We start from the raw sequence: 21,912 nt of genomic DNA, 5'->3' as shown, positions 1-21,912 counted from the left end.
CTCTTACTGTCCATCACCCTACCCCCCACAAATCCATCCATTCAGTTTTCAGTTCTTGTCAGTTTTATCTCAATGGTGTTGCTGTTTTGCTTGGAGAGGATAAGTTTGTGATCAGTCCAGCACTCTGTACCATACATTGCCTTAGTCACGCTTACATCCTGTCTGTCTCTTCTTACAATCACAGTCTATTAAATGCCAGTGTTTGCTATGAGGTTGCATCCAAGAAGTTTTTTCCATTTAGTTAAACGTATTACAGTGTGGTGATAAGGTCATGAGGTGCATAAGTCTTTGGTAGTAAATGACCATTGAGAACATGCTCAAGGTATCTCTTAAGAACTTTAGAATCGATTGTATATGTGAGACACTGCCATCATCATCACATGGTGTGCCCTTATCAGAGAAGGTGCTATGTTCTATGAGCAAAGCAGAATTGAATTAGCCCAAAAGAAACGTGAAATGTACAGTTAAGAGAGCCCACCCCAAATAAATGTTCATGTGGATTATTTGTGTCCTGTGACAGAGCATTCCAAGCTTGTGTTGGAATTATCACACACAGTTGCACACACGGTAACTTGTCTCTTAACATAGTGATGTTATTTTAATCCTTTTTGATAACAAACGACAAAAAATTGTTTCTTTCCGTTTGTATTGCAATTATCCTAATTCATGCCTTCATCCCTTATTACCTAGACCAGGGCTTTTTAAACTCTTTCCATTTGCAATTCCTTTTACCTGAAAAATGTCTATGCAGTTCCATCTCAAATCTGAGCTGATGTGTTTCTGGCAGCATTTGTGTGTGCATGCATTTCATATTCAGAACCAAGGCTGCAGTGAAGTAACATGATGCAACATGGGCAAGTACTGCCAAAAACACCCTGATTTTTTCACACGTTTGATTTTGGATTAATTTTTGATTATTGTATTGAGAAACCTTTTATTGTTAGCAATTTTTTTGAGCTCCACCCCTTAAGAAACTTTGGCCTAGGCTATTATAGTAACTTTCTAATTGATTTCTCTGCCTCAAGTTTTTCCCCTTTTTAGTCTCTCTTACTTTAGTTACCAAAGTGACATCCTAAAGCACAGATCTGATCATGTCAGCTTCCCTGCTCAAAAAAACTCCTGTACTTCTAGGATGAAATATAAATTTCTCTGTCATTTAACACCCTTCATGATCTATCTCTAGTTTACATTTCTAGGCTTATGACATACTGCTCTTTTCAAACTATATTATTTTAGCCAAAATGCTCTACTTACTGTTGCTTGTGCTTGACCTTTTATCTGATGCACTTCAACTTTACCTTTTAAGAGTTCCTTTTTTTCCATTAAAACTCAGTTCAAGTATCATCTCTTTTATATGATTTTTATGATTTTCCTGACTGCTAGGGAGATCATTACCCTTTAACTTTGGTGTGCTTTGTATGGATATATGTTTGGGTATGCATACATACATGCATACATTTAGCTTTACAACAGTGAAATGTAAACTGAAGGATTCTTCATTTTGTCTTTGACTTTATGTTCCCAATACCTGGGATATAGTAGATGCTTTAAAACTGCTTGTTAATTGGTGATTTTTATTTTAGTTCTTTTGAGTCTGTTTCTTAATCTTCATTAAAATAGAGATAACATACTTATTTAAATAATGTGTGTAAAATACTTTGCAAACCTTGAAATGCTAGAAATAGTCAACTACTACAATTTTCTAGATAATTATAAGAAAGAATTATGCATTTTATTTTTGCTAACATTTTTCAGATTTACTAAGGCTGTTACATATCTATTTTACACACACATGCACACAAACACACATGCTTATAGTAGTAGTAAACACTGATCATTGATAAAGTATATTTGTATCAAGGATACAGATATTTGTATCTGTATTTTCACCTTTTATCAAATGTTTTTTAAAGTTGAAGGCTTCTGTGAATGGAGTTCAACATAGTGTGATTTCATGGGAATTCTTTTCTGTTGTCATTTTATTTGATCCACCAGCCAAATATAACAGTTTGCTGCTTATGATGGACTTACCACATTTGTCTTCCAAGGAAAGCAAATTGGGAGGAATAGAATTGGAAATGATTCCATTGCAAGGTTTCAGAAATGCTAATAGTCTGGGCACAAAGATAACAGTATCCAGGTTGTTAGAGGTCTGAGTTCTGTGCTTTGGGTCACTTCTTGTGATGATATTTTGACAGGAAAAGTAAGTACAATATTTCTAACTAATGTCTTTTAGCTTTAGGTCCTTTATAGTCATTTTCTAGATTTAATATTTACTTCTATAACCTGATGCTCAAGTGCTGCCATATGTGAATCAAGTTGTGATTTAGGCTATGATATTAAAGATTTGGCTGATTCCCATTGTGGCCCTTCAGGTGGAACAGACTTGGTTTTGGACATAGTGTAAGTTATGATGCAAAAGATATTTGATAGTAATCAATAGTAATGACAAGTAATCCTTGTACATAAGGAATTACAAGGGAATTTGGGGGGGGGGGGGATTTATGGAAGCCACAGATGACAGGCGAAAGTCAGCAGATAGCACAGAAAATGTTTAGAAACTTAGAAATGCAGAAAATACATGTGTAGTGTTGTATATCAACATATTTTATTTTTTAATGCCATAATAACAGACTTCTCTGGCACTAAGGGAGGGCCAAAAATTAAGAAGATTTTCCAGATTGGGGCAAGGTGTCTCTGACCTCTCGATATGGAAGAGATAACTAGTTCTGAGACTTTGGTCAAGTAATTTGAAGCTTTTTGTGCCTGGTTCCTTTATGTTAAAATTGGGAGGAAGAAAATAAGTATTTATTAAGCCCTACCCTGTGCTAGGCTCTATACTTAAGTGCTTCACAAATATTATCTCATTTAATCCTCACAACAGCTCCAAGAGGAAGGTAGCAGCATTATTCCCATTTTACAGTTGAGGAGATTGAGACAGGCAAAGATTAAATGATTTGCTCAGGGTCACACAATTACTAAATACTTGTCTGAGGCTGTATTTCAACCTTGGTCTTTCTGACTTTGAGGCTCATTTCAGTGGGTAATTTATCCTAACTTCATTTTAGAAAGAAAAGAGATTGGAGGAGTAGGGGATTGTTGAATATTTTTTCAACACTAATTTAGACCAGTGACTTTCAAGTATAAAATGCCCCATTCGTAAAATGTTATAAATGTTTGCATGCTGAAATATGTATATTGATAGTTGTCTTGAGTGATAAAAAAAAATTCACCAAATTTATGATTGATAAAATTTTTCAAATCCAAAATGTTATAAGTTCATATAATATTAATTTTAATTCTAAACATATTTTAAAAACTACATTTAAAACCATTTTTCATAATTGTCTGTTCTACATGTGTGTATGCATATATGTATAAATATACATAGATAATATACATACACATATGTGTATTTTTAAAAAATTATTTAAATCACATTTAATCTTATAAATCATTGTTGTCAAGATGATTTTTTTTGTCATGTGCCAAATTCAAATATTTTTTTCCTATTTTTGGCTCATTTCTTTCAGTTCAGCAAACTATATGTGTGCTGTGTATAGAGCTTTGGGCTAGATATTGGAGAGATACAAGGTTTAGACAAGACATTAAAAGTGTTCGCTAGTCTAAAAATCAAATAATAATACCATTAAGTTTTCCAGGGTGAAGTTTCTTTTAATTGTAACCCAGGACTGTTACTTTAATAATACATCTTGGCATTTTTTAGTGAGTTTAATATTACTTGGTCACAGAATCTCAGAATTGGAAAGGATTTGCCTCAGAATGTTAATATTTGAATAAAAAAAAATCTCCTTTACAGCATACTTGATAAGTGGTCATCTAACCTTTGTGTGAAGATGGTGTAAGGGGCTGAGTCGTAGGGAGTCACTATCATCTCAGGGCAGTTCCCATCTGACTTTTGTTGTAAATCTCTTAAATGTTAGGAAATTTTTCCCTATACCAAGCCTGATACCATGTAGTCTCTTAATGAATTTTGCTCTTTTTGTTCCCCAAATTCTGTCTTAAAATCCACGAGAATAAATTTAATCTCCATTTCACATGATGACCAATCTACTTTAAGATATCCAGCATATTGTTAAATTTTCTCTAGATTTAACATGTTGAACTCCTTGAATTGATACTCATGTATTATGATCTTGAGGCCCTTTTTCGTCCTTGTTGCTTTCTTCTGAATACTCTAATTAGTATTGTCGCAAAAATGTGCTCAGAATTATACTCAATTCTCCAGATGTGATCTGACCAGAATAAAAGTTTAGAAAGACAATCTCTTATAGTACTGGAGTTATACTTCTCTCAATTTAGCCTGAGATCACCTTTTCTTTATTTTTGACTTCCATATAATACCGTTGACTTATTGAAATATAGTATTCCACTCAAATCTTCATCTTTTTCAAATCAACTGTTGTCTAGCCCAAGATTCTTCCATCTTATCTTTGATATTGTTATTTTAAATCCAAATGTAAATTTTATATTATATTTATCAGTATGAAATTAAGCCTAAAAAAGTTTGAGTCAATGTTCTAGCCTGTCCAAATCTTTCTGGATCTTAATTAATTCATCCACTAGATTACCTATCTCTTCTCTCATCTGAAAAGTTGATAAGAGGAACCTCACGCCTGTATCCATATCCTTGGAAAAAATGTTAAATAGTACACAGGGTCAAGTACAGATCAATGGGGCACTCCATGGTTCAGCCAGTTCTAAATTTATCTTAATCATATATAAAATTGTGTAGACCACCTTTCCTACAAAAATAATTGTGAAAGACAATTGTTTTACTAAAATCTAGGTCAACTGTATGTTTCATTCTCCTGTTAATAGTTTAATTACCCTGTCAAAAAAAAAAAAAAGAAATGAGGTTAATCTGGCTTGACCTATTCTTGATGAAACCATGCTACATCTTTGTGATCATTGCTTCCTTTTGTAAGTATTCACTATTTCCTTAATGATACATTGTAGAATTTTGCTAGGAATTCAAATAAGACTCCCTGGCTTGGTTTTTAGAGTATATTCTTTTTTCTTTTTTGAAAATTGAGACAGTTTTTTCCCTCTCGTTCTATATTATTTCTCTCAGATCACTGCCTGGCTCAGGAAAAACATAGGCCATTTAGTACTTGATATGTAATTTGCCTGGAATTGGTGTCTTTAACTCATATAGGTTATCTAGCACTATCTTATTTTCTCTCTACTTGGGCGTCAACTCTTTTTTTTTTATCCATTCTTATTCATGCCAAAGTTATTTTGTTTTTAAAAGATACAGAATGAATTCTAAATTTTCTTCTGTTCCCATTTTTGATTATCCTCTTCCCCTCAATATAAAAATGCCTTTTTTTTTTTTTTTTTTTTTTGACCTATCCTTTTTTTCCTCTCACCACCATAGGCCACATAATACTCTTTCATATTTTTTCATATTATAATTTACTTTTTCCCCCCTCTCAACCCTTTGAATTCTTCATTTTAATTCTTTCCCACAATTACATATAGACTTTTCAACATTTATTTTTCTTCTCTCCTCCCTAAGGCAGCAAGCACTCTGATACAGGTTGTACATGTATGACATGTTAAAACATATTTCCATAATAGTCATGTTGTGAAAGAAAAATCTGTTTAAAAGAGTAAAACCATAATAAAAAACAACAACAACAAAAAAAGTATGCTTTGATCTACATTCAGCCTCCATAGTTACTTCTCTGGATGTGGTTGGTATTTTCCATACAATTTACTTTACATTATTCTTTGCTTGCCTTTGCTGTCAACTTTTGTGATTCCTTTTCCCAGTCAAATTTAGTAATTGAGCTCCCTGTGTATCAATATCAGTCTTCTTTTCTTTTCTTTTCTTTTCTTTTCTTTTCTTTTCTTTTCTTTTCTTTTCTTTTCTTTTCTTTTCTTTTCTTTTCTTTTCTTTTCTTTTCTCTCTTTCTCTCTCTCTCTCTCTCTCTCTCTCTCTCTCTCTCTCTCTCTTTCTTTTTTTTTTTTCTTGCAGTTCTTAAAATACGGTCCAGGAAACTTATTTGGGTAACCCAATACCCTTTTAGGGGATCCTCTGTTTCAAAATTATTTTCATAACATTAAACATGTTTTAATTTCAAATATAGCAAATAGGTATAGGCCACATAAACAAGCTTTTTGAGGGGCCTGCAATACATTTTAACAGTTTAAAAAACTTTGAGAACCACTGCTTTAGAGAATTTCTCCTTTTTTTTTGCATTAGCATTTTTTCTCTCTATGTCTTCAAAATTTCATTCAAGTGTCCAGTTTGGATTGACTATTCTACTCACCTTTACTCTGAAGTTTCGAAAAATTGTCTCTCTCACAATCTAGGATTATGTCAGACCATATTACTTGGCTTGTTTTCATCTATCACATAGAGATGATAGTGATTAATTATTAGTTACCAGTTCTTCCTTGTTGTAAATCCTTAGATGCATAATAGAGATTCTTCTCATTCTTTTCTTATTGTTACAAGACAGAAAATTCTTAGTTGCTCTGCTTATGAGTGGAAGAGTTCCAATGGTTGCCTGAGTAATTGAAGTTTTCCCTTCACTTCTGTTGCATGTTCCTGTTCCAGGAAGTGTCAATGTTGTGGGGTTTTTCAAGACTTGAATTCTTATTCTTGTTTCACCAGAGTTGGTATTCCTTCCACTGAGAGAATGCACCAATCCTCTGTAGTTTTATTGTAGAGTCACTTTTGATGTGATTAGCTCACAGAAGTTAATACCCATGTAATCACTTAAACATCTTTCCACATTAATCATATTGTAAAAGAAGAAACAGAACCAAGGGGGAAAGCAACCACAACAACAACAAAGTGAAAATAGTATGCTTCAATCTGCATTCAGACTTCATAGTTCTTTCTTTCGATGTGGATAGTGTTTTCCATTGAGTCTTTTGTATTTTTCTTGGATCATTGTATTGCTGAAAAGAGCAAAGTCAGTTATAGTTTATCATCACACAATGATGTTGTTACTGTGTACAATGCTCTTCTGGTTCTGCTCACTTCAGTTTATTTAAATCTTTTCAGGTTTTTTGAACTCTACAGCTCATCATTTCTTACAACATACATTCATTTACAGCAGTTTGTTCAGTTGTTCTCACAACATGATGGACATTCCCTCAATTTCCACTTCATTGCCTCTACAAGAACAGAATGCTTTATGTCAACTACAGTAGTTATATATTATAGTTTTTAGAAATAAAATAAAATTTTCCTAAATTATTGAATACCTTTAATAACACAAGGACCATGTAAAAGATTGTTAGATTTCATCATATAAAAATCTCAAAGCAATTCTAATGTGTTTGTTACAGTTTTTAAACAGAAATACGTTGTTTATTGTTGAATACTAATAGGTTTTCATATAGGTAGTATATGTAATACATTTTGTTTAAAGGTACAGAAATTGTACCATATAACCATTTCTGTTTCATAATCATATATTTTTCTAACCTAGATTAGCCAGAAATACCTATAAAAATTTTTTTTAAAGCTCAGTATTAACATTTAATTGAATGGAACTATTGCCTTATATAAACTGTAGCATTCTGTGTTTGTTGTTGTTGTTGTTATGATGAATCTGATTTTTCCCTAGTTCATGCAGGCTGGAAGTTCATTAACCATTTAGGGTCCTGTTCCCATTACTAATTAGCATGGAAGCCTGATTTGTTCTTTTTCCAACCTAATTCTCCCCTCCTTAGGTAGTCTTATTGGTGCTAGACTGATTGGATCTAGTCCTACTTCTGCTCAGAGCTCTCAAGCTTGAGTAATTAACTTGATTCTTTTACCTAGGAGTACCACATAATAAATACCCAGTAGCATCACTTTGTTTTTATATAGTTATCTAATTGAACCACCTATTAGAAGGGAATAAATTAACTAAAATATGTTAGATATCCAACAATAATCTTATGAATTATCCAGTTTTGTGGAAGATTGTAATTCTGGAAAGAAATAAAAATAATCTTTCATTTCAATAAACATATATTGACTGCCTGATACATATAAGATACTTTAAAGGTATACACTGGTAATGGGAGTATACAAGCAGATACAAGAGTTAAGAAAAGTAGCTTTTTGAGCACTCATTAACACAAGAACATAGAATCTGAGAGTTAGATTTGAATTGTGGTGCCAGACTTGTCCTGTTTCCTTCCATAAGCATTCTTTTTCCTACAATATCCCTAACGTTGATCATCCTCTCTCTGTCTAAAGTGTTGTATTGAAGTATTATTACTTAATTAATTATTAAATTAATTGCAAATTAAATCATAAAAATCTTGCCATCCATTCAGTAGCCCATTACAGTTTTAGGGGAGCTTTTGTCAGGAAGTTTCTGCTTTGTTTTGAACTAGATTCTCCTTCTTTATAAATTCTGCTCATTGGTATGTAGTTCATCCATTTAAGGCAAAAGTAGGTCAATGAAAAAAAAAACTAAAAGGTTATTAGAAAGCAATGGGGGGGGGGGAGTCAGATGACTTTAGTTCATTTTTAAGGTTGTAAATTTTGTTATTTTTATGAAAATTGCTTTACTTCTGTAAAATTTACTTTCCGTAAAATGAAGATGATTGTACTCTTTCATTCTGTAAGTTTCTGTGAAGAAAGCTTTGTAAAAGGCAAAATACTATAAAATCTGAGTGACATACAGTTGGTTGTCTTGATCAAGAAACAAGTATTTTGATTGGTTTCTTTTTAGGTTTGAGCTAAATTATCATCTAGGGAAAGCTTTTGCCCCAGTCCCTCTTATTTCTAGTATGCCTTCACCTGTTGATTATTTCCTATTTATTCCGTATTATAGCTTGCTTATACATATTTGTGTATTGTTTCCCTTTTGTATTGTGAGCTTTTTGATGTCAGAACTCTTTTTTGTCCTTCTTTGTATTCACAGAACTTGACATGGTGCTTGGCACTTAGTAGGAATTTTAAAAACATTTATTGATTAATTGATCCCAGCCTTTTTAAAAGGCTACTTTTCTATTTGAGAGTGAATATACATGGGAGATCTGACAAGTTGCTGCATAAGAAAGAAGTTACTTGGGAAAGGGATAATCTTTAGGTCCTTAAGAGTAAGGTTAATAGAGTAAAATTTTAAGTAATAAATTTGGTATTAAGAGAGAAGTGGGTTTTGACCTCTGCTAAGTAATAGCCATGAGATTATGGGAAAAGCACTTGTTCTTTCTTATCCTCAATTTTATCTTTTATAAAATGTTACTCTCTTGAGGGTTGTTATGAAAATTAAAAAAAAATATATGACAACACTTCACAAACCTCTCAGCATTGTGTGCCTTGCAACTATTGGAAAGAATGCTGAACCCTGGGCAAGTCATTTAACCTTTCTGGGTCTTGCAAGGCTTTTTTTTTTTTTAAGAAAGACAAGAAGATTGATATTATTTTATTATTTTTTTTTTTTTAAAGAAAGACAAGAAGGTTGATATTTTATGATTTATTTTATATATAAATTTAATCCACTTGTAGTTGAATGAGCTCAATGTAGTTTTGGAAAGATGCTTTTCTTTATTTCATAATGGAACCAGAAGATCTTGAGGTTGTAGAAATTTTTTGTGATTTTTTTTTTTTTCCCCAGAGAATTCATTTTAGCACATTGCCCAGATATTTTAAAATGTGATGAAATTAGTGTATTTTGTTGATACTTAATACTTCTATTGTGATAGTAAATAAGATTTTTCTGACTTCCATAAAATAAATCTTTAAAGATTAAAAAGTTTTACCATGTCATAGTTTTTAAAGGTGATATAGATAGATCTATTGATCTTGCTCAAAGAGTAAGAAAATGTTTTTGGGCAAAGAAATATTTTCTAATGTGTTAATTTTTATGCATATATTGAAAGATTGTTTCTGAACTATAGATTCACTTAAGAGCAGGAAAACTTTTTTTTTTTTTTTTTTTAATTATAGTAACTTTTTATTGACAGAATCCATGCCAGGGTAATTTTTTTTTACATTATCCCTTGCACTCACTTCTGTTACGATTTTTCCCTCCCACCTTCCACCCCCTCCCCTAGATGGCAAGCAGTCAGTCCTATACATGTTAAATAAATTACAGTATATTCTAGATACAATATATGTGTGCAGATCCAAACAGTTTTCTTGTTGCACAGGGAGAATTGGATTCAGAAGTTAAAAATAACCCGGGAAGAAAAACAAAAATGCAAACAGTTTACATTCATTTCCCAGTGTTTTTTCTTTGGGTGTAGCTTCTTCTGTCCATCATTGATCAATTGAAACTGAATTAGGTCTCTTTTTCAAAGAAATCCACTTCCATCAGAGTACATCTTCATACAGTATCGTTGTTGAAGTGTATAATGATCTCTTGGTTCTGCTCATTTCACTTAGCATCAGTTCATGTAATTCTCTCCAAGCCTCTCTGTATTCATCCTGCTGGTCATTTCTTACAGAACAATAATATTCCATAACATTCATATACCACAATTTACCCAACCATTCTCCAATTGATGGGCATCCACTCGGTTTCCAGCTTCTAGCCACTACAAACAGGGCTGCCACAAACATTTTGGCACATATTGGTCCCTTTCCCTTCTTTAGTATCTCCTTGGGGTATAAGCCCAGTAGAAACACTGCTGGATCAAAGGGTATGCACAGTTTGATAACTTTTTGGGCATAACTCCAGATTGTTCTCCAGAATGGTTGGATTCGTTCACAGCTCCACCAACAATGTATCAGTGTCCCAGAGCAGGAAAACTTTTTGTTGCTATAAAATTGTAGAACTCAGTTTGATGAAGGTTAGTGTCTAGAAAGTTTTTTTTCCTGTTCTCATATAATAACTTCTTTGGTTCAATCTGTGCATCAAGTTCTTAATATGAAATATTACCAAAGCAGGTTCATGAAAAGTAGATGAAATTTATTGATTTTTTGCACTTTTAATGTTGCTATGATTTTAAAGCTGCAGTTTTATGTGTTCATTATTTCTGAAATTTGCAGAGGAAGAAAAATATCAAAAAAGTTTTGGGGGATAGAAATTGAGGAAAACTTTTTGAAGGTAGATTTTGAGATGGTCTTTGAAGAATGGATTAGGATGGAGATTGGGAGAAAGTTATAGAATATAATGAAAAATGATTTTATATGAGAGGGAGGGAGCAAAAACAAGCATTTATAAAATGTCTTCTGTGAGCAGGCACTGTGATAAGCACTTTACAAATATCTCATTTGATCCTCACAACAAACTTGGAAAGCAGGTGCTTTTATTATCCCCATTTTACAATTCAGGAAACTGAAACTGACAAAAGTTAAATGACTTGCCCAAGTTCACCCAACTATGTGACACAGTGAGTGAGAGTAGATTTGAACTCTGATCTTCCTGACTCTAGGCCCAACCCTCTAGGCACTGCCTATCTTCATTCCTACTTGGGAAAGTACACAGTGTGTAATAGACTAGTTGAAGTAGTCCAGTTTGGCTAAATTATAGGGTCTGAATGGATTGATAGTATAAGCTAAAGCTAGAAAAATGGATTGTACTCATTTTTTGACTCAGGTTCTATATCAGATACAAAAGAAACTTAAATCATATTTAGCACTCATAGTTATATATAACTTATATGCCACTTGTTGATGATAAAGTAGACTAATTTGCCTAGTGTAGGCAGATGTTAATTATGCTCTGAGCAGAGTTTCTCAAATTTTTTATCTGGAGAGATTGTCTAACTCGAATATTTGAATTGGCAACAAAAAAGAGTTCCAGAACATTAAGGCATTAAGAAAGTAACTAGGCTTTGGCATTCCTGTTTCTTCTCCCTCCTCTTCTCCTTTTATTTCCATATGGTACAGGAGGGAGAAGTTAGTTATGCTCCTCTAGATATAGTTGCTTTATGACCATATTTATACCAAGCCTAGAAGAACTGGTAGCAAACTGCAGCTAGAGAATGAAGAACTGTAGGAAAGTGGGAGAAGTTTCATTGCACAGCCAGCAAAACTCCCTTCAGACCTTTTTAAGAATAACTGATCTATAGAGGATAAAACATTTGACCTGGATATAGGAAACTTGGTGTCTGAGACCATTTAATCTTCTCTTAAATCTTCCTGCTCCTCCTTGTCTGAGTATTGGGCAGTCTCATTTGATATTTGATATCATCTTGAAAGTCCTTTCTAGCTAAAATTTTGTTAACATGGGTGTATCTTTAGAAGGAATCTGCCATTAAGGATATGTTATGTTGTATAGCATATGTATCGCACTTTGTTTATATAGTACCTCCCCCTCATGCTCCTCCTTTATTTCTCCTTATTTTTATATTTTACATGGATTCTCCCACCCTGGCCTAGTTAGACCTGTGATTTTATAGTTCAGGAAAGATTTGGCAAGGAAAACAGATCACCTGCCATCACAGATCAACAATTCTTTAATAAAATATTTATTGATAACATTTGTTTTATATCACCAACATTTCTTCTAACATCTCTTATCCCATCTACCAAAGAACTATCCTATATGTGAATAACATTTTTAAAGGGAAAAAAAGCTACAAAATGATTTATACTATAATTAATACATTGAAAAAGTCCAAATCTGTGGACTTCCCACCTCTGAAAGGAGTTAGGATGGGTATTTCCTCTATTTCCTTTTTAGAACCATAATAATTCTTTATATTTTTAAAAACATTTCCTTTTCGTTGTTTATTTTTTAGGGGGAGGGGTGTTCTTTCCATTTACAGTGTTATGGTCATGTAAATTGTTTTCTTGGTTCTACTTGCTTCATCTATATGGAGTTATCTAGATCTTTCCTAGCCTCTCTGTATTCATCATATTTGTTGCTTTTCATAACAGTGTTCTGTTGGGCAGGTAGGTGGTGCAGTGATTTGTGCTGACTTGGTGTCAGGAAAACCTGAATTCAGATGTGATCTCTCAGACATTTTTTGTTTGAACCTGGTCACTTAACCCTGTTTGCTTCAGTTTCCTCATCTGTAAAATGGGCTAAAGAAGGAAATGGCAAACTACTCTAATATCTTTGAGAAAAAAAAACATCAAATGGAGTTACAAAGATGCAGACATGACTGAACAACTGAACAAAAATAAAATATTCCATTACATTCATATACCACAATTTGTTTGGTCATTCCTAAATTGATGAACATCTACCTCAGTTCTAATTCTTTGCTACCACAAAAGAACTGCTATAAATGTTATGCTGTATATGAGTATTTTCTTCTTACTAATGCTCTTACTAGGATATGTACCTAATAGTGGAATTTCTTTGTCAGAGATAGATATTTCAGTCACATTTTAAATTTCAAATTGCTTTCCAAAATGGTTATACTGATTATATTGATTTCATAGCTACATCAACCATGCAACCTCTCCTCCCCCATAACAGTCTCTCTTACAATCTTTTGGAAAATCAGCAGTTCTAATAATGTCTTAGAGTTGCTAATGCCTTGAGCAATTAAGTGACTTGATCATAGACATAACCTGTATGTATCTGAAGCAGTTCTTAAGTTTAGGTTGTTCTGATTCCAGTTCTGTGGTTGTTTTTCTATGATTAGGTAACTTCTAAGTAGTGCTGAGAATTAAGCTGTAGTGTGGAGTTAGGAAGAAGTGAATTCACATATGACCTCAGACTATGTGACCCTGGGCAAGTCACTTAACAACTGTTTGCCTCCATTTCTTCATCTCTTAAATGAGGATAACACTTACTTCCTAAGGTAGTTGTGAGGCTCAAATGAAAATAGTAATTGTAAAGCATACAATGGCTTGGACAAAGTAAGTACCATATAAATGTTTTTAATTATTATTACTCAGTGCCCTTTGTAATTATAGGAATTATAAAGTTTTATTTGTAGGTTGTGTAACAAATACACAAATTGTGTATTTGTAGGTTGTGTATTCTAGATAACTCTGATGGTTTGTAAATGAATTATATTAAACAGATACCTGAAAGCTAATGAATGTGCTTCTTAATGAAGAAAAGAACTGCTTTCTTCCAGTTTCTAAGTAGTAATATAATAGTAATTTGAATGGCACAATTAATAACCATGTTTGAAAAGGTAAACTTGAACTGATATATTTCCAGCTAAACCTTCATTTATTTTTACTTGTTGGAATTTCCATTTGAGGAAATGGATTTTTTCAAAAGTAGTGTTTAACTTTTAATATTTGGCTTCAATTAAAAAACATTTTAGCTTTTATTGTATCTGTTATGCACTAAATAATACTGATGAGGCAATAAAGCTAAACACATTTCATGTCTTTATTTTCATGTGGATAAAAAGTAAAGTATCTTAATGCCTAACGTAGAACTTATTTTCTCAGATGTCATGTCTTCCTTTTATTTTTTTGTTGTGTGATGGATTTCTTTATAGTTTGGTAGAGATACTGCTGCTGCTACTATTACAAACTTACTATTTGTAGGATATTTGAAAACAACTTTTAGACTGTTAATAGTTTTAAAAACCATTTAATACAAGGTATCTTAATTTATCAATTAATAATTATATGTCAAGTGCCCACTCTATGCCAAGCACTGTGCTAAGTAACAGTTGTTCTGATTGCCTATCAGTCTATCTTATTTTTTTCCCCTCATCTGTATAGAAATATATGATCTTATTAATTCAAGAGTTTAGGTGAAATATGATACATATTGGTTATAGTTTTCTCAGAATTTCTCCCAGTTATTTTATTGTTCCTGGTCTCTTTCATTGTATTAACATCGTTATAGTTTTGTCATTAAAATCACACATAGAACTTATAACTGGAATTTAGGATCTGTCAAGAGTATGTATAGTTGTCACCATTGATTCTTGTTGTTAAAACTATTAGAATTTGAATATTTTCCTTTCATTTTTAGATTTTTGCCTTGCAATTTTTAGCTATTGTAGTGCCCTATTAACTAACTTCAGTTACAGATTATAAGGTTAAAATGCCCTTTTTTTTTTTTTTTTTTTTTTTTTTTAAGTGTGGAAGAACTACAATCTTAAGAACTCTTACCAAAATTGAAGTTTTGTTTTTGGCACAGGATACAGTGCTTTAACTGTCATGAAGAATTCTAAAATTTTGCCTTTCTTTCTTTTAGTGTAAACCAGAATATAAGGTGCCTGGACTTTATGTTATTGATTCCATTGTACGACAATCTCGACATCAGTTTGGTCAAGAAAAGGATGTTTTTGCACCCAGATTTAGTAATAACATCATTAGCACTTTTCAGAATTTGTATCGTTGCCCTGGTGACGACAAGGTATGCTACTATTGTTTTTAGGGGATTTCATATTTTAGAGATTCTTGATTTGGGGGCTCCTCTTCCAAGAGGCTAATGGATAAATTTTACAGGGTCTAGGAACCTGAATGGAAGGAAAGGAGGGGGGGGGATGATGATATATCTTTATTTTGACTAATTTGTTACTGAAATTTAGTATGTTATTCTATTGTGAATGTAAGCAGAAAAACCACAGTAGTATTCTGCTGCATGAGAGTACCAGAAGGGTCATTGACACAAAAAATATATTAATAACATTATAAAACTGGAGTTTTGTTATGAAATATATACATTAAACATAAGCTCGATCATCTTTGGCCAAAGCATGTGACCATTAAGGATCTGGTTTTTAAAATGCTTTGACATAATTACTTTCTCAAATGGTTACCCAGAGAACTCTTTCAAGTACATTTACTTAAAAGTTAGGCTTCCGTCATTTTTGAATTCTTTTATGTCTTAGGGAAAGATTGTAATTTTTTTCTTTAACATTTTAGTGTTTTAGTATAGGCAGTATGATGATGTATAATAAATAGCTCTGTATTTGGAATTAAAAGATGTGAATTCACAATTTTCTTTGTTTTCTGTGAAGGATAAACCAATTCTAGTATGACCAGGTGAGGATGATTTTAGGTATAGGAAAATTGTTATATTTATCTAGAATGGAATTAGTGGATATCAGTAGGACAAAGAACAGGGCAGTTATTCAAAAAGACTTTCGTCAGAGTTTGGAACACACTTGTGGAAATGAGAATGAAGAAGGTGGTGAGACTCAGGGAATAATATGCAATGTAGCAAATTTGTACCAATTGCTTAATCTGTGGGAGGATTAAAAAGTTAGATTAGAGTTATTCCAACACAGTATTATCATCTAACATAGCATTTGTGTTTTTTAAATGCTTTGTGTGGTCTGAGGAAGGATAATCATTAATAAGAAAGAATTAATGGACCTTTAATGGGCAGATAGAATGGAGGGACTCTGGGGGGGGGGGAGGAATGGGGAGGGTTTAGAAAAAGGGGGGGGGGGGAGAGGAAAAGAGAAAGAGACAGTGTGTTAAAATGACCTAAAGCAACACTAAAAGGATAACAGTAATGATGATAATGGAAGAAATAATAAGAGAAGATGTATAGATATGTATAATAATAGGGTTTTTTTGGTAGTGTCTAATTATGGATGTTTGCTAGCTAACTGAGAATAAAATGTTTACAGAGATGTTGCAGAGAAACTTTGGTAAAAGTAAGTGAAAGGAGAAAACACTCAAGTTAAACCTAAGGATTACCTTAATTTCAAAGCAGGGGGAAGAGGAAGCAGTCAGAATGTTAAAAAGAGAGAGAAGAAAGCAATATTCCTTAAACTGAGGCTAGATATGGGAACAAGAAGGAAAAAAAAATGGTAAACTTAACAATGGTAGAAAAGAATAAAAATAGTCATTGGATTTTGTTAAACTTGACTATTGGAAGTTTGGATCATGAATTAGGGAAGATACTGATATTAGAATCTCATAAGAACTTTTTCTGACTTTTAATTATTGATTCAAAAATGTGTGAAGACACTATCATGTCCCTTTTAAGCATTCCTAGCTCCCTCAAGTGATCCTCATTCTGACTGCTTTTTTCTGGACTTTTTAGAAAAAAATGTGCTTCCAAAAATGTGCTCCCAACTATGTACAGTGTTCCAGATGTGGTATATCTAGAGCTCATTACAGCATAGTTCTTTCTTTTATAATACTGAACATTATGCCACTTTTCAGTGCAAACTAAGATCAGATTTTCAGAGTGGGAGAGAATATTAGAGGGTTTCTATATTACATCTTTGATTACATCTTGAACTTACAGTCCTCTAAAATTCCCAATTATTTTTCTACACCAAAGATCATCTAGCCAAGGTTTTTCCTCCATTTTGTATTACTCTAATGAATCTGAGTATAAAATTTTACATTTATCAGTATGAAATTTCATTTTAAGACTATCAGTCCAGTGTTCCAATTTTTTGAGACCTTTTGTATACTGACTCTGTCATCTGACATATTATCCTCCCATCATCATTATTCCTGTCAAATACATATTTATCCATCATTAATAAAAATGACAAACAATACACATTCATGTACACTCCTTCCATTGGTGTCGTCCGTTAAAGTTAATATTGTATCATTAATGACTAATCCTTGGATTTGGAATTCAACCAGCTTTGAGTCCATCCTAAACTGTTTCTCTCCTAACTTATTTACAAGAATTGCATGAGATTTTATTAAAATCTTTTGGGCAGTTTCTTTATCATTGACTCTGAGCACTTTCTTTTTGTATATATTTATTATTAACCATCCCTTTAATAATATTATATTCTATAATTTGGCTAACCCATAGTTTAGAAACTTTTTGAATTCTTTCTCTTCCCCTTTTGAAACTCATGTAGTATTTGAGTATTTGTCCTTCTGTTTATTTTCTCTCTGATCATTGATAAAGTGATCTACAAATACTTCTCTCAATTTTCAGTACATGATATACTTTGTTTGGGCTTGATTACTTAAACCAATGATGGGCATATTGATGTATATGTAATAATATATACTCCATGTTAGCCATTTTTACTGTCATTTGCAACCTGTTATCTTTTCCATAGAAAACAGGAGCAAAATAAAAGTTCTGCTCTCTCTATATTTGGTTCTCATTGTCCTTTCCACTCTAAGCCATGAGAGGTGAACTTTAGTTGTTCCTATTCTTGGTCTATTTTAAGAAATTGGAACTTTGGAAGTGATAGTTCTATCATAATCTGCTCTGATGAGAACACATCTGGAGTACTATGTAAAGTTTTGTGTGGCATATTTTAGGAATAAATAAACATTTATTAAATACCTGCTTTATACCAGGTGCAGAATTTACAAATGCAAAGAGCTTATTCAAAGACATCAGGCACGTGTATTATAAGAATACACAATATATAAAGAGAATAAATATAGATACATGCAAAATTATTTGGGAAGGAAGGCTGTAGTAATTATCAGTGTACATTAAGGAAAGATTTCTTGTAAAAAGTGCTCCTTGAGTTTTGTTTTGAAAGAGTGGGACTCTAAAAGGAAAGAAGTAAATTTGTGGTTGTGCAAAGTTGTTGGGTGCTTTGTTGTATTTGAGATGCCTCTAGGGCATCCAGTTGGAAATGTTCATTAGGCAATTGGTGTGATACTGAAACCCAAACAGTGAAACCTATGAAAGCTAATGGTTATCAATAGAGAATTTATGTAGAAAGGACATTGATAACTGATGGTAAAGAACGTCTTTGTGTAGCACTTTGGGGGAAAGTTTCATCAAAATATGGTTATTGCCTATTGTCTTTTAGATAAATTTGGGTAAGCACAAAGACAAAGTTAATGTACCTTCCAAAATGTCTTCTATACTAATAACATTGAGAGAATTTGACTTTTCTTATATTTAATTCATAAATTCAAAAGCTACTTTAAATAAAGACAACAGTTAAGTCTGCCATGTTTTTACATTATTCAAGGTAAATGTTGACAAACTATTTTTCCATAAATAAAACATTAGTATGATTATGACAAACTTTCTAAGTTTAAATTATTATGTTTTTTATCTTTTCTCTTTCCCAGAGTAAAATAGTCAGGGTTCTAAACTTATGGCAGAAGAATAATGTATTTAAGAGTGAAATTATTCAGCCTCTTCTTGATATGGCAGCAGGAATTCCACCACCAGTTGTCACACCTGTTTTGCCAAGTACAGCAGCATCTATGAGCAACAATACCCCAGGTATTTTGTGATACTGTTTATCCATTATGGATTTTTAAATAATCTTATTACCGTGTTTTGAAGTGCTTATTCATTGGTGAAATAATAGTTTGTCTTCTATTGGAGAGTTCACCTCAGTTGAATACAATTGGGAGGAAAAGTTATATTTTAAAGAGGTGATACTTTAAATAATAAAATATGGAAAAAATAGGATAGAAAATTACTATTTTTATGGGCTAAATGACTTAATATTTTTAAAAACAAACATTAAAGGTTCATTTTACGTCTCATATTTCCCTTTAATATATGCATTAAGTGTATTTTTAAATTGTAGTGTATAAATTGAAAATTATAATACAAATTCTGTTTTAAACAAATTAGAGCTATTCTCAGGATCCCTGAGAAGGATACATCTGTAAAATAAAACATCTAAATAGCATAATTGTGCTCCTTCATCTGTTTCATAAGCCTAGATGTTTATATATTTTAAAATTTTATGATGGTCTTGTGTATGTATAATTTAAAGTATGCATATAGTAAAAGCTTATTAAGAAGGTATTTTAGGATGGATTGCTCTTTATATATAACTTTTTTATTTTTAAGGAACTCCTGTGACACCTGTTACTCCAGCCAATGTAGTACAAGGTTTGCCTGACCCTTGGGTATCTCAGATAGCCAATACAGATACACTAGCTGCTGTGGCACAGATTTTGCAAAGTCCTCAAGGCCAGCAGGTTAGTACTTTTTAGCATGATGTACAAAAATGAACACAAAAAATATTTAATGATATTAAATGTCATAGAGGATTTCATTGTTTTGTTTATGTATATGGAAAAAATAATTTTCATCACTTACTGCAGAGTTGAGAACATAAAAAATAATAGAGAATATATGTAATAGGTTTTAAGATTTAAAAAGTATTTTTTCAATAACCAATTTGTATGTAAATATATCTCTAGTCGTTTATATTTTATTGTTTCCATGAGTTCTGCTATGTGAATATTGTTGTTGTCTGTACAAACCTTAAGACTATTATTCTGTGTGACTATTACATACCCTCCTGTGAATCCTCCACAAGGGATCCACTCAGCATGTTATAGGTATGCAAGCTGGCTATCAGGTTGTATATACAAGCTATCAGTATACCATTCCTCATCTTTTCCTATGATCTTCTCGCCTTCCTTTTTATTCGTTTGCTAGGCTTTCCGTCCATTATTTCTCATTGTTTAATGTAGTGATAGTGCTGTACACTTTTACCATTCTTTGTAAGATTTTAGAAATAAGTTTGTATTCTATACCAGTATTACACAATGTCTGGGCTTTTTTTTTTTTTTTTTTTTTGGTGATTCATTTATCTTGATTAAAATTATCCAGAAAATTGTGATAGTTTTTGTCATTATTTATTGCTTTGTACATTTTCCTTTTTGTTTTTTGGTATCAGTATCTCATTTAGATAGGTCTGCTTGGAATTGTTTTAATTGCATACCTGTTATGAGCCAGAACTTGAAATAAAGTGTTAAGTCACTAGAGTTGATAGAAACAATGCTTATGTAATTGGTTCACACATTGGAGTTCATACCTTTGGAGAGCGTATATAGGCTAGGAGCCTCAACTAGAATTGACTTCAGGAGATTTACAAGTCAGAGAGGAGTCCAGGAGATTATTCACAAGTCAGAGAGGAGTCCAGGAGATTATTCACAAGTCAGAGAGGAGTCCAGAAGATTCACAAGTCAGGAAGGACAAGACCACTAACCCACAATCCCATTCTGGGAGGAGATGTCAATTCGTTCCATATATATCACCTTTGTGCGGGCTGGAGGTTGGGGATTCGGAAGAAGAGAGACTGAAGCTGGCAGAGGCAAAAGACTAGCAACAGGAGCTCTTGGAACCAAGGAGAAAGATAGGCCTCTAAGAAAGCTAACTGGGCTATTTTGAAGGAGACAATAAAGGACTGGACTTTAACTCTTGGCTGCATTTGAGGTGATTATTAATCTGAACTGAAACTAAGGTTGCTTCCAGAATCCCCTCAAGAAACCTGCTCCCAGAGAACGAATATATTTTAGAGAAAAGAACATTACACATACCATGTCTTTTATTTCAATTTGATTGCAATAGTTATTTTTGTTATAAGTCAATAGTCTGACTGGATTAGATTGGAATAATATTGATAATTAGGCATTTCCCATGTTAAGATATCAGTGAGTTTTTATTTTTGTCAGTTTTACATGTTTCTGAATACAAATAATTGTGCTTTTGGGTATACATACGTACATGTATGTATATTACATACATTTTTTAATATTTGTATATTGTATATTATATATATATATTTATATTTATATACATATATGTGTATATATATATTTTTTTACTAAATCATCCCTATGCAGAAAGCATCTAAGTTGTTACTTCTATTTTATAGCTGAGGAAACTGGAGACCTACAGAATCTTCAGAATAAACTGGAATTCTTTTCTCATTCTCATTCCAATCGATTCTCTCCCTTTCTAACCCCTTCCCTTATGTGCTAGTTTGTTCTGAAATGTAAGATTAGCATGGAAAAATACATTTCATCTCAGTCCCATTATGACTCTGTAGATTTTCTAATAGTGGCATATTTATTAATGTTGTTTTACTTCGTTTATGAACTACTGCATAGTTCCCCTTTAATGTTGTAGGCTTGAGTGATAATTGTATATTATTTTATTAGTAACTTCAGTAATAGTACCTTGCACAGTATATTAAAATGGATCTTTTTTAGTGTCTTTATTGCCAATAATCCATGTTCTCATTATATATTACTACTGTATAATTGCAATATTCTACTAATTAATGTACCTTCCCAGTCTTTGTTTTCTAATCTATTTAGTACCCAGCACCAAATTTAATCTTCTCAATTACTAGGTTTCACATTTTTATTTTTCTGAAAACCTTCCAGGGCTT

General features: G+C 32.5%; 1 protein-coding gene across 3 annotated transcripts in view; it reads left to right on the top strand.

Annotated features, from left to right (window-relative positions):
• Window positions 1-21,912, top strand: part of SCAF8 (SR-related CTD associated factor 8) — a 96,058-nt gene that overhangs the window by 35,398 nt on the left and 38,748 nt on the right. For all 3 annotated transcript variants that reach the window (XM_023503298.2, XM_012549425.3, XM_023503299.2), the window contains 3 exons: window positions 15,054-15,215; window positions 18,836-18,992; window positions 19,575-19,705. In XM_023503298.2, coding sequence (XP_023359066.1) covers window positions 15,054-15,215; window positions 18,836-18,992; window positions 19,575-19,705 — 450 coding nt within the window. The remainder of the gene's footprint in view (window positions 1-15,053; window positions 15,216-18,835; window positions 18,993-19,574; window positions 19,706-21,912) is intronic.

Source organism: Sarcophilus harrisii, chromosome 4 (assembly GCF_902635505.1).
Source record: "Sarcophilus harrisii chromosome 4, mSarHar1.11, whole genome shotgun sequence".
Lineage (NCBI taxonomy): Eukaryota > Metazoa > Chordata > Mammalia > Dasyuromorphia > Dasyuridae > Sarcophilus > Sarcophilus harrisii.
Note: the sequence above shows the minus strand (reverse complement) of the source record. Positions and strands in the feature narration are given on the sequence as shown.